Raw genomic sequence first — 12,699 nt, 5'->3', positions numbered from 1 at the left:
AAGTCACACATGGCATCTTCCAAATCATCAATCTGTTATTTTTCCGATTTCATTGTCTAAGTCTATTTTAAGAAGATTCAGCCATCCAGTTGGCCATATACTATTGAAACTGTATACAAAGATGTACATCTATCCACTATCCATAGGTCCAAATATGTGTGGCTAGCCAAGCTTAACCCACACACTACCCACACAACCACTAACACTCAGTCTATGGAAGTATTTCTAACCGTGCTCAAATCTAACTACTGTCTCTGTCTCTGTGTAGGTGTTTACAGGCATCTTCACGGCTGAGATGTGTTTCAAGCTAATCGCTCTGGACCCCTACTACTACTTTCAACAGGGATGGAACATATTTGACGGCATCATCGTTAGTCTGAGTCTGATGGAGCTCGGCCTGGCCAATGTAGAGGGCCTGTCTGTGCTCCGGTCTTTCCGATTGGTGAGATCCCACTTCTGACACCAGTTTCTCCCGAGTTGACCCTGTCAGAGCAGATTGTGTACCTTCTAGTTGCCACATTTCTACAGGAAACATAACCATAACTACCCCCCCCCCCCCCCGCCTTAGCTGAATGACAAATGCCCTTTCTTTTACGTACTCCTTGATACAGTGCTAATATTCATCTTCATCCTTTGTTGATTGATGCTAGCTAGATATTAATACCGTAGTCACAACCAGGAGCAACAAAACTCCTCATGTGATTCTTCTTGTCAACAGTTGAGGGTGTTCAAACTGGCCAAGTCTTGGCCCACCCTGAACATGCTGATCAAGATCATCGGTAACTCGGTAGGAGCTCTGGGTAATTTGACACTGGTCCTAGCCATCATCGTGTTCATCTTCGCCGTGGTGGGCATGCAGCTGTTCGGCAAGAGCTACAAGGAGTGTGTGTGTAAGATCGCAGACAACTGCCAGCTGCCCCGCTGGCACATGCATGACTTCTTCCACTCGTTCCTCATCGTGTTCCGGGTGCTGTGTGGGGAGTGGATCGAGACCATGTGGGACTGTATGGAGGTGGCTGGCCAGAGCATGTGCCTCATCGTTTTTATGATGGTCATGGTTATAGGGAACCTGGTGGTAGGTGTTTTTGCTGTTAGTCATTGTATATCCCAAAATCCCCATACCTATGGATGATATCACTCTACTTGTGATAAATCTTTCTTGGTCAATTTGTGTTTGACACTGGTGCAGCAAATATGTTTTAAGCCTAGCCATATTTAAGTGATATGCAATTTTCAATTTGAACTGAATCTCCATATTAACAACTGAACCCAGATCAGAATGTACTCCTTTCCTCCCTCTGTCTCTACAGGTTCTGAATCTGTTCCTGGCCCTGCTGCTCAGCTCCTTCAGTGCCGACAACCTGGCGGCCACGGACGACGACAGCGAGATGAACAACCTGCAGATCGCTGTGGGCCGCATCCAGAGGGGCGTGGCCTGGGTCAAGGTGGCCATCCGCCAGGTTATCCAGAGCCTGTTCCTCGGGGGCGGAGCCACCAAACGGGTCAAGGGGGAGTCACTGGAGGGGGGTAAGACCCTGGACGAGCTCCACAGCTCCATCAATGGCAAGGGGGGCAACTGCATCTCAAATCACACGTTGGTCGAGATCAGTAAAGATCCGAGTGGGGTCTATCTGAAGGAGGGGAACGGGCGGCCCGGAGGGGGGTTGGGGGTGGGGTTAGGAGACAGTACGGAGAATTACCCAAAGGAGGAGTGCAACTACATGTCGTTCATCCACAACCCCAGCCTGACGGTGAGCGTGCCCATCGCGGTGTGCGAGTCAGACTTTGAGACTGCTATCACAGAGGACTTCAGTAGCGACTCGGCCTCCGAGGAAATGTCGATGGGCAGCAAAGAGGTAAGAGGTTTGACCAGAGACCCCTTTGCTGCTCCGTTAAGTAGCAACGAGCACAGTCACATCACATCTTTTAATTGTGGTATCTTTGAGTGGTGTCTGTGTTAGTTTTGAGTGGTGTCTGTGTTAGTTTCAAATCAAATCAAATTTTATTTGTCACATACACATGGTTAGCAGATGTTAATGCGAGTGTAGCGAAATGTTCTGAGTGGTGTCTGTGTTAGTTTTGATAGGTGTCTGTGTTACTGGAGGTGCCCTGATTTAGCTTGAGCTTAAGCAGAGTGAGCGCTTTTGGGACTATTCCATTGGTTTGCACTTTTGGGACAATTCCATTGGTTTACACTTTTGGGACGATTCCTTTAGTTAACACTATTGGGATTGTTCCATTGGTTTACTAGTCTTGTGAACCAGAACTAACCGTGTGTGCTCCCGTTACGTGTCATGTGTAGTGAAACCGAATGTGAGCTCAGGAGATCAGGATGGTTGAACAAGGCTTATTTGTTTACACCTTTTGGACTATTCCATTGGTTTACACTTTTGGGACTGTGCCATTGGTTCCATTTTGTCAGGCAAGCTAAATACAGCGTTTTTTTGTCATATGGGTTTGACCAAGGTCTGCTGTGTTTGACGTAGATCTGTAAACAGAATCAGTGGTGAAGTGGAAGGGAAACGCACATAATCGGCGTTCACACACCTTTTCATCTTGCCAGGCGTTTACCGACCTAAAGTGGAAAAATGCATTGAAAATATAGGCAGCGTTACTTTGTTCACCGATTCTTTTTTACCACTACACATTAATGGATAGAATCTGAGAAGTCCAGACTTTCCAGAGGCAGTTACCAGCTAGTTGTTTTGCTGACTCATGTGGGTGTTCACGGATGTGTGTGGGTGTTCACGGATCTGTGTGTGTTCACGGATTTGTGTGGAGGCTCACGGATGTTTGTGGAGGCATACGGATGTGTGTGGCGGCTCATTTCTCACACATTTAATCCCTTTCATTAGAAATCACACCAGAGAGATTTTAAAATATCCACATTTTGATAATAGACTGTAAATTAAGGCCGGAAGACAGATAAAGGACTTAAAATATCCCACTCACACACACACACACACACACACACACACACACACACACACACACACACACGCACACACACACACACACACACACACACACACACACACACGACATTCTGGAGCAGATGTTGTAAATACGATGTGTGTCTGCTTCGAAGACATAATATCACGTTAGGCTAGGAGGGTAAGCCTTCTGGGCTCTGTAGCCCCGCCCCCACATCTCCAGACCAGAGCCAAGGACAGGGAGTGTCGCCAACCTGCCCCCAGCCAACTCCTTCAGTTATTAGAGAAAGCTAGCCTGGTCTGTTTCTGGCCATGACTCTCCATGCAACAAATATGGATTAGATGCCAGCTACTGATCCCCCTTCTCCCTTATAAATTAGTCTATTTATTTGGGAACGGGATCATAAACCGTGTGTGTGTGAGTGTGACTTTGTGCTATGAACAGTACAAGGTCAATTGTCGTCCTCACAAACTGTTTAATCCTATTCTATATCATCCCAGAGCCTTGTCTTCTAAAGTGTTTCTCTGTGGATAACCTGTTTCCTTATGTGCCTTGCAGCTGATTGATGAAAACAGACACCGAGGTTGTACTGTACATTATGAGCTGGCTTTCACGGTTGTATCACTCTACCTTGCTTAACCCACCGTTTGTTATTGCAGCTGTGTTACAGACGCTCACAAGGTTGTCAGTGAGAGAGAGGAGACTTGTAAGACCATTTTATTCTACAGAGCACTAACCATGAAGACTGCCTATGCCATTTTACAGAACCAACCAATACTTATCTTGCATCTTTTTCAATGGATTGCCAATTTTTTTGTTCTCTGCCTGACTGCCCTCCCCAACTGCTTCTGTTGTCCCTGGCCTTTCTTTTCTTCTATCCCCCTTCATCTCATTTCTTTATTTCTAGTTTGATCATCGGGCTTTTTTGTTGTAGTTTCAACACCATTATGAATGAGCTGCATCCACTTTTCAAATTGATAGGTGAAGTCATGTGACTTGTTTTTGCCTCTGATTTCCTTGCTTGGTTTGTATTGATTGATTTTGGAGGTGATTGGCATTGACCACCCCCCAAGATTGAGAAAAAATAACAGAGAATGAATGAATAGAGAAAAGGAGGAGAGGAAGAGACAAAGATGAAATGAATTAATTTTGCCCAAAGTACTTTAGGTTAAATTCACGAGGGTTACATGTTCTTCCTGTATAGATCTAGTGAATATTTTGGAGTCTGAATATTAGTCTCTTTGAACCCCTGGTGGATTTGCGGTTGCACAGTCAGCCATACCATACTGAACTGATGCAGCAATTATAGCAAACACCGAAGTGAAATCAAGACGCAAATTACATATTGCCTTCCAGAAGCATGGCAGGAGGGCACCCTCAATTTATATATAGCCTTTGCCCTGAACAGAGAGAGAGAGAGAGAGAGAGATGGCAGGGAGAGAGACTGGAAAAGAGAGAGAAGGAGAAGATGTGTGAAAGAATAGAGAGAGGGAGGGAGATGGAAAGGACGGAACAAGCAGGATGAGAAAATGTGTGAGACAGAGGGAGAGATAAAGGAACATAGAGAGATAGAACATGTGTGAGAGAGGTGTATATATATAGAGAGAGAGAAGAAGGAAGAATTAGAAAACATGTGAGAAAGGGGAATATAATTTGTGAGAGTGAGAGAGGTATAGAGAGAGAGCGCCACTGATCCTTCTGGAACATTGCGCATCTCGGGGCGGGAGGGGCGTGGAGGGCAGCATGCTTCCATCATTCCCACTACATATTAGCTGGGTCCCACGGCAATCAGACCTGCTGCACTGTCGAGTACTGATGGCATGTTACTTCTCTGTCTGCCAGCCAGACGCCCCAAACTCCTGAAAACAGGACAGGCATTCCACCTACAGAGCTAAGCGAGGCCTTCTCACCATACAGTACACAGAACACTGTATTGCATCTTTTTATTTTTTATTTAACTAGGCAAGTCAGTTGAGAACAAATTCTTATTTACAATGACGGCCTACCCCAGGCAAACCCTAACGACGCTGGGCCAATTGTGCACCGCCCTTTGGAACTCCCAAATGTAACGGATGTGAAACGGCTAGCTTAGTTAGCGTGGGCGCTAAATAGCGTTTCAATCAGTGACGTCACTTGCTCTGAGACCTTGAAGTAGTAGTTCCCCTTGCTCTGCAAGGGCCGCGGCTTTTGTGGAGCGATGGGTAACGACGCTTCGTAGGAGTCAGTTGTTGATGTGTACAGAAGGTCCCTGGTTCGCGCCCGGGTATGGGCGAGGGGACGGTTTAAACTTATACTGTTACACAAACACAGCCAGTTGTGATACAGCCGGGAATCGAACCAGGGTCTGTAGCACTAAGATGCAGTGCCTTGGACCACTGCGCCACTCAGGTGCCCAATCAGCATGTAGATTATATATTTATATATAAAAATATCTCTAGTACTGTACTATGGATAACTTGCATGGAATGCAGGCTCTAATGTCAAAGTGTGCATTATAATCCAATGATTATCCTGCCAATAGCAAAGAATAAGGACAGTAGTACTAGTCATCCCCAGAGATCCCTCCAACATTATTTCCTCTTGGAGGGACATTTCCTCTTAGTCTCCAGTGGATAATCCTGTTAGAGTACCACATTTAGCTGTGTCTCCCCTGTATGTTAGCATGGTCACACTGCGTCTAATGTTATATTAGTATTCATTCTATTATTATTATCTGATAGCTCCAGACCGCATGCTGTCTTGTAAACAGTGCACAGTACTGGGTTTTGCTGGTTAGCTAATGTGGTAATACCCATTTAAACAGAGACCGAAGCTTGTGCTTTTCTTAAGGATGGGAAAAAAAAAAGTGTTTTCATGTCAATGAGGAAAATGTTCAGTGTTTCGGGGGAGGGAGGGAAGAAGGGGGAATTGATTCGCTATCGTCTTTTGATCGATGGGGCTATCCGCCACTCAAATGCTAAATCCTGGGTCATTTTTCAGTGGACATGAAAATCCGTCAGCCCACGTTCTCCTGCTTGTTTTCCGATTTCAGGATTGGAAATGCACTGGAATACTGCATGCCCCCTTCGACTGTCTGAGCCGATTTCAAACATACCCACAGTGCATTGTAACACCAACCTCTCCGTGTAGCATGTATTGTTGCTACCGGGTGCTGTATACTACAGTGTGATTGGATCTCACCTGATCAAACTGATCTCAAGCCTGTAGGTACTTTTGATCGACCCTGCATGTAATGATGATTACAATGATGAAACGAGTATAACTCTGACTTTATATTTAAGCCAAAGTCATGTCTCCCGTCCAGACCAAAGTATCTGGTGAGACTACTGTACTGTTACAGTCCATGACAATGGAGAATGAACCATTACAAGAATCTTAAGAACTCTAGTAGCTCAGAAGGTTGTCTCCCCCCCCCCCCCCCCCCCCCCCTTGCAGAAGCTCCCTATAGAGCCCCAGAACCTTATCTCGTCGGAGGGCAGCTCGGTGGATATCGGTCCCCCGGGGGATGGAGCTGAGTCAGTGGAGCTGGAGGACGAGGAGTCAGAGAACCCAGAGAACTGCTTCACTGATGGTGAGGGAGGGAGGGGCTGGGGGAGAGGACGAGGAAGAGTGGGGGAAGAAGGAGGGAAGGGGGGGAGGGAGAGAGGGACTAGTGAGAGGAAGGTTTGAGAGAGACTTTTCCTTTCACACATCAGAAGTAGTCTAGAGGGAATTCCGAGCTCTGATAGAGAGGAGGGACTGTTTGAAAAATGGGGGGAGAAGTTTCTTTCAGGCAAGGACAATGCATTATTTTATCTTCTCTCTCCCTCTCTCTTTCTCTGTCCCTTTGTCTCTCCCTCTCTCTTTCTCTGTCTCTCCCCCTCTCTGTCTCTCCCAGGCTGTGTGCTCAGGTTCCAGTGTTGCCAGGTGAACGTTGAGCAGGGCAAGTGGAAGATGTGGTGGACTTTGAGGAAGACGTGCTTCCTCATCGTGGAACACAACTGGTTCGAGACCTTAATCATTTTCATGATCCTGCTCAGCAGTGGCGCTCTGGTGAGTGGCTGCTGCTCACCTGGCCTGTGTAATGTTGTACCGCTCCTTTAAGGAAAGTCAAGTAAACGTGGGCTCGAGTTGTCTTTACATCACAATGGGAGTGTCAAATAATTACAGTCTGCTTTCTTTGATGTAGAGTGAATATGAGCTTTATGGCTTCTTGGTTAGCCTGACACTTCTGTTTTGAAGTGAAAACTGAAACGTTGATTGGTCGGAGTGTAGTCATCTGTAGGGTTGAGTCCGGACAGGGAAAACTCTGATCCATATGCATAACTAGGGCCCAGAGTATTTCCTGGTCATGTCTTGTGTTCAGAAAAAACTCAAAGCCCTACAATTTACCAAAAAAACACCAACCTATGTGACTCAAAACACTTGACAAACATGACCTTAGCCCAGACCTCAGGCTCTGTCAACTATCTGATGCTTGATTCCTTGTTTGTGTCTCCGTGTAGGCGTTTGAAGACATTTACATAGAGCAGAGGAAGACCATTAAGGTAGTGCTGGAGTACGCAGACAAAGTCTTCACTTATATCTTCATCCTGGAGATGCTGCTGAAGTGGGTGGCCTACGGATTCAAGAAGTACTTCACCAACGCCTGGTGTTGGCTGGACTTCCTCATTGTTGATGTAGGTATTTGCTGGAGTTGAATGCGAACTCCGTACACACACGATGACCTTGAACACGCTTTGTCAGCAGATGAATTCAAATCTAAGCTTTGGATAGCAGTGTAGAGTGATTTTATTCATTTTGTGATTATCCATTTACCAGTTGGAATGAATGGAAATTCCATTAAAAAAATTACCCATGTACCACACATAGTTCTCCTGCAAATGCCTCTCCTGACATTGCATATTTTTCTCTCTCTCTCTCTTGCTCTCTGTTTTTCTCTCTCTCTGTCTCTGTCTCTGTTTCTCTCTCTCTCTCTGTCTCTGTTTCTGTCTCTCTGTTTTTCTTTCTCTCTCTCTCTCTCTCTCAGGTGTCTCTGGTGAGCTTGGTAGCCAATGCGTTAGGCTACTCTGAGCTGAGTGCCATTAAATCTCTACGAACCCTGCGGGCCTTAAGACCCCTGAGGGCCTTGTCACGGTTCGAGGGCATGAGGGTAAGGTTTACTGGAGAACATGTTTCTTGCTGAACTGCAATCAGAAAGAGCCTCTCAAGCAGCTTTTAGGATATTTGTTATGATAAAGTCCACTGCAATTGAGTCTTTTGAAAATAACTAAATGTCATAACTAAATGTAACTTATTTTAGGAGACGAATGCCTTGTTACATTTGACATCTTGTAGCATTCTTAGCCGCAGTCTTCTAGACTAGGCTTCTAGAAGGAGGAAAATATAAACCAGTGATGTATTTTAAATGGACGCATGCCTGTGGATAGAGCTGGATTTCGAGATACGTCTCTCGTTGTGTGTATCTGCGTGACTTTCTCCACATTGTGTCGATAGAGTCTGACATTGCTCTGCCTCGATGTTGCTTGTGTGGGGCCTTTTGATGTGTAATTATGTTTCTTTGTGTGTCTTTTCATTTACAGTAAAACACTTGTTGTGACTTCATCCTGACTCTAAGGTTTTTTCTGTTTTGCTTTTTAACTTTTGAGTGGTTAAATGTGCTCTGTCGCCACTCCTTTGAAAGAGCGTTTCCTTCCTTTTCCTTTCCTTGTTTGATTGCTTGTAACATGCTTTGTACTGAAAATAACACAGTGAAAATACTGTACACATATTCTCATGTGTTCCTAAACCTTACACAATATTTCAATATTACCACCGCTATTCACCCTCCCTATACATGATTATATTATTATTGCATATGTTATCATCTATGGTAACCAGAATTCTTGGATAAGTGTAACGAGTTTCGTCTTCATACGAAGGAGAGTCGGACCAAAATGCAGCGTGTAGATTGCGATCCATGTTTTAATGAACAAACGTAAAACACGAATCAATACAAACACTCCAAAATAAAGAACGTGATGAACGTAACGAAAACCTAAACAGCCCTATCTGGTGAAAACACATAGACAGGAACAATCACCCACAAACACACAGTGAAACCCAGGCTACCTAAATATGGTTCCCAATCAGAGACAATGACGAACACCTGCCTCTGACTGAGAACCATATCAGGCTGAACATAGAAATAGACAAACAAGACATGAAACATAGAATACCCACTCAGATCACACCCTGACCAATCAAAACATAGAAAATACAAAGTAAACTATGGTCAGGGCGTGACAGTACCCCCCCCCCAAGGTGCGGACTCCGGCCGCAAAACCTGAACCTATAGGGGAGGGTCTGGGTGGGCATCTGTCCGCGGTGGCGGCTCTGGCGCTGGACGTGGACCCCACTCCATGACAGTTTTAATCCCCCTCCTAAACGTCCCTAAATAGGTTACCCACCACAATGATAATATGGGACAGAGGGACAGCTCGGGACAGAGGTAACTCGGGACAGATGGGTAGCTCAGCACTGAGAGGAAGCTCAGCACTGAGAAGAAGCTCAGCACTGAGAAGAAGCTCAGCACTGAGAGGAAGCCCAGGCAGGTAGTAGAAACTACCAGAACCTGGCTGGCTGGCGGTTTCAGCAGATCCTGGTCGACTAGCAGATCTGGAAGAATCTGGTCGACTGGCGGATCTGGGAGAATCTGGTCGACTGGCGGATCTGGGAGAATCTGGTCGACTGGCAGATCTGAGAGAGTCTGGACGACTGGCAGATCTGGAAGAGTCTGGACGACTGGCAGATCTGGAAGAGTCTGGTCGACTGGCAGATCTGGAAGAGTCTGGTCGACTGGCAGATCTGGAAGAGTCTGGTCGACTGGCAGATCTGGAAGAGTCTGGACGACTGGCAGATCTGGAAGAGTCTGGACGACTGGCAGATCTGGAAGAGTCTGGTCGACTGGCAGATCTGGAAGAGTCTGGACGACTGGCAGATCTGGAAGAGTCTGGACGACTGGCAGATCTGGAAGAGTCTGGACGACTGGCAGATCTGGAAGAGTCTGGACGACTGGCAGATCTGGAAGAGTCTGGACGACTGGCAGCTCTGGAAGAGTCTGGTCGACTGGCAGCTCTGGAAGAGTCTGGTCGACTGGCAGCTCTGGAAGAGTCTGGTCGACTGGCAGCTCTGGAAGAGTCTGGTCGACTGGCAGCTCTGGCTGCTCCATGCTGACTGGCTGCTCCATGATGACTGGTAGCTCTGGCTGCTCCATGCTGACTGGCTGCTCCATGCTGACTGGCAGCTCTGGCTGCTCCATGCTGACTGGCTGCTCCATGCTGACTGGCAGCTCTGGCTGCTCCATGCTGACTGGCTGCTCTGGCTGCTCCATGCTGACTGGCTGCTCCATGCTGACTGGCTGCTCCATGCTGACTGGCGGCCCTGGCTGCTCCATGCTGACTGGCGGCCCTGGCTGCTCCATGCTGACTGGCGGCCCTGGCTGCTCCATGCTGACTGGCGGCCCTGGCTGCTCCATGCTGACTGGCGGCCCTGGCTGCTCCTTGCAGACTGGCAGCTCTGGCGGCTCCTTGCAGACTGGCAGCTTTGGCGGCATCCTGCAGACAGGCAGCTCCATGCAGACTGGCAGCTCTATGCAGACTGGCAGCTCCATGCAGACTGGCAGCTCCTTGCTAACTGGCAGCTCCTTGCTAACTGGCAGCTCTAAGCTAACTGGCAGCTCTATGCTAACTGGCAGCTCTATGCTAACTGGCAGTTCTGAACAGGCGGGAGACTCCGGCAGCGCTGTAGAGGCGGAAAGCTCTGACAGCGCTAAACAGGCGGGAGACTCCGACAGCGCTGGAGAGGAGGAAGGCTCCGACAGCGCTGGACAGGCGAGGCGCACTGTAGGCCTGATGCGTGGTGCTGGCACTGGTGGTACTGGGCCGAGGACACGCACAGGAAGCCTGGTGCGGGGAGCTGCTACCGGAGGGCTGGGGTGTGGAGGTGGTACTGGAAAAACCGGACCGTGCAGGCGCACTGGAGCTCTTGAGCACCGAGCCTGCCCAACCTTACCTGGTTGAATGCTCACGGTCGCCCTGCCAGTGTGGCGAGGTGGAATAGCCCGCACTGGACTATGCAGGCGAACCGGAGACACCGAGCGCAAGGCTGGTGCCATGTAAGCCGGCCCAAGGAGACGCACTGGGGACCAGCTGCGTAGAGCCGGCTTCATGGCATTAGGCTCGACGCTCAATCTAGCCCGGCAGACACGCGGAGCTGGAATATACCGCACCGGGCTATGCACCCGCACTGGAGACACCGTGCGCACCACTGCATAGCACGGTGCCTGTCCGGTCTCTCTAGCCCCCCGGTAAGCACAGGGAGTCTGCCCAGGTCTCCAACCTGGCATAGCCATACTCCCTGTTAGCCCCCCCCCAAGAAATTTTTGGGGCTGCCTCTCAGGCTTCCATCCGCGTCGCCGTGCTGCCTTCTCATACCAGCGCCTCTCTGCTTTCACCGCCTCCATTCTACGGTAACCCTCCTCGCACTGCTCCAGCGAATCCCAGGCGGGCTCCGGCACTCTCCCTGGGTCGGCCGCCCACCTGTCGATCTCCTCCCAAGTAGTATACTCCATACTGTACTCCTCCTTGGGCTGTTCCTGTTGTTTCTTCTCCCGCTGCACCTTAGTGCGGCTACACTCCCCTGGTTTAGCCCAGGGTCCTCTCCCGTCGAGGATTTCCTCCCATGTCCAGAAATCCTTATTGCGCTTCTCCTCGCGCTGCTCCTGCCTGTTGACACGCTGCTTGGTCCGTTGGTGGTGGGTGATTCTGTAACGGTTTTCTTGATGCGAAGGAGAGTCGGACCAAAATGCAGCGTGTAGATTGCGATCCATGTTTTAATGAACAAACGTAAAACACGAATCAATACAAACACTCCAAAATAAAGAACGTGATGAACGTAACGAAAACCTAAACAGCCCTATCTGGTGAAAACACATAGACAGGAACAATCACCCACAAACACACAGTGAAACCCAGGCTACCTAAATATGGTTCCCAATCAGAGACAATGACGAACACCTGCCTCTGACTGAGAACCATATCAGGCTGAACATAGAAATAGACAAACAAGACATGAAACATAGAATACCCACTCAGATCACACCCTGACCAATCAAAACATAGAAAATACAAAGTAAACTATGGTCAGGGCGTGACAATAAGCCTAGAAATGCATGTTTTCTTGAGTAACAAGTGTGTGCATTTGAGCTTCAACTTTATCTCACTCAACACATTGTCACATTACTTTCTAGTCCTATCCAGAGAAACCTCAGCGAACCGGTTTGACCGAGCCCTCTAACCGTGTCATCTGTGATTTGACAGGTGGTGGTGAACGCCCTCCTGGGTGCCATTCCGTCCATCATGAACGTGCTGCTGGTGTGCCTCATCTTCTGGCTCATCTTCAGCATCATGGGCGTCAATCTGTTCGCAGGGAAGTACTATCACTGCGTCAACACCACCAACGACGAGACCTTTCCCATCGAGGTGGTCAACAACAAGAGCGACTGTCTGGCCCTGGCCAATGACAGCGCCCGATGGAAGAATGTCAAGATCAACTTTGATAATGTCGGGGCCGGGTACTTGGCCTTGTTGCAAGTGGTGAGTGGGACAGTTGTCTGTTGGCGTTCGGGAAGATTATGCTTTAAATCTGGTTTAAAAGTGTAGTTATTATGAAACATGCATATAATGTTCATTTACACTGAGTGAACAAAGCATTAGGAAAGCCTGCACTTTCCATGACACAGACTGA

At 48.1% G+C, this 12,699-nt stretch overlaps 1 protein-coding gene across 1 annotated transcript in view; it reads left to right on the top strand.

The window, feature by feature from the left end:
• The window catches only part of LOC139373167 (sodium channel protein type 2 subunit alpha-like), a 36,268-nt gene that overhangs the window by 20,149 nt on the left and 3,420 nt on the right, over positions 1-12,699 (top strand). The window contains exons 14-21 of the mRNA XM_071113328.1: positions 269-442; positions 719-1,075; positions 1,311-1,856; positions 6,370-6,505; positions 6,812-6,966; positions 7,419-7,592; positions 7,943-8,065; positions 12,273-12,548. Of these exons, the coding sequence (XP_070969429.1) occupies positions 269-442; positions 719-1,075; positions 1,311-1,856; positions 6,370-6,505; positions 6,812-6,966; positions 7,419-7,592; positions 7,943-8,065; positions 12,273-12,548 (1,941 nt within the window). The remainder of the gene's footprint in view (positions 1-268; positions 443-718; positions 1,076-1,310; positions 1,857-6,369; positions 6,506-6,811; positions 6,967-7,418; positions 7,593-7,942; positions 8,066-12,272; positions 12,549-12,699) is intronic.

This window comes from Oncorhynchus clarkii, chromosome 18 (assembly GCF_045791955.1).
Source record: "Oncorhynchus clarkii lewisi isolate Uvic-CL-2024 chromosome 18, UVic_Ocla_1.0, whole genome shotgun sequence".
NCBI classification, from domain to species: domain Eukaryota; kingdom Metazoa; phylum Chordata; class Actinopteri; order Salmoniformes; family Salmonidae; genus Oncorhynchus; species Oncorhynchus clarkii.
This window is presented reverse-complemented; position numbering and strand designations above follow the sequence as displayed.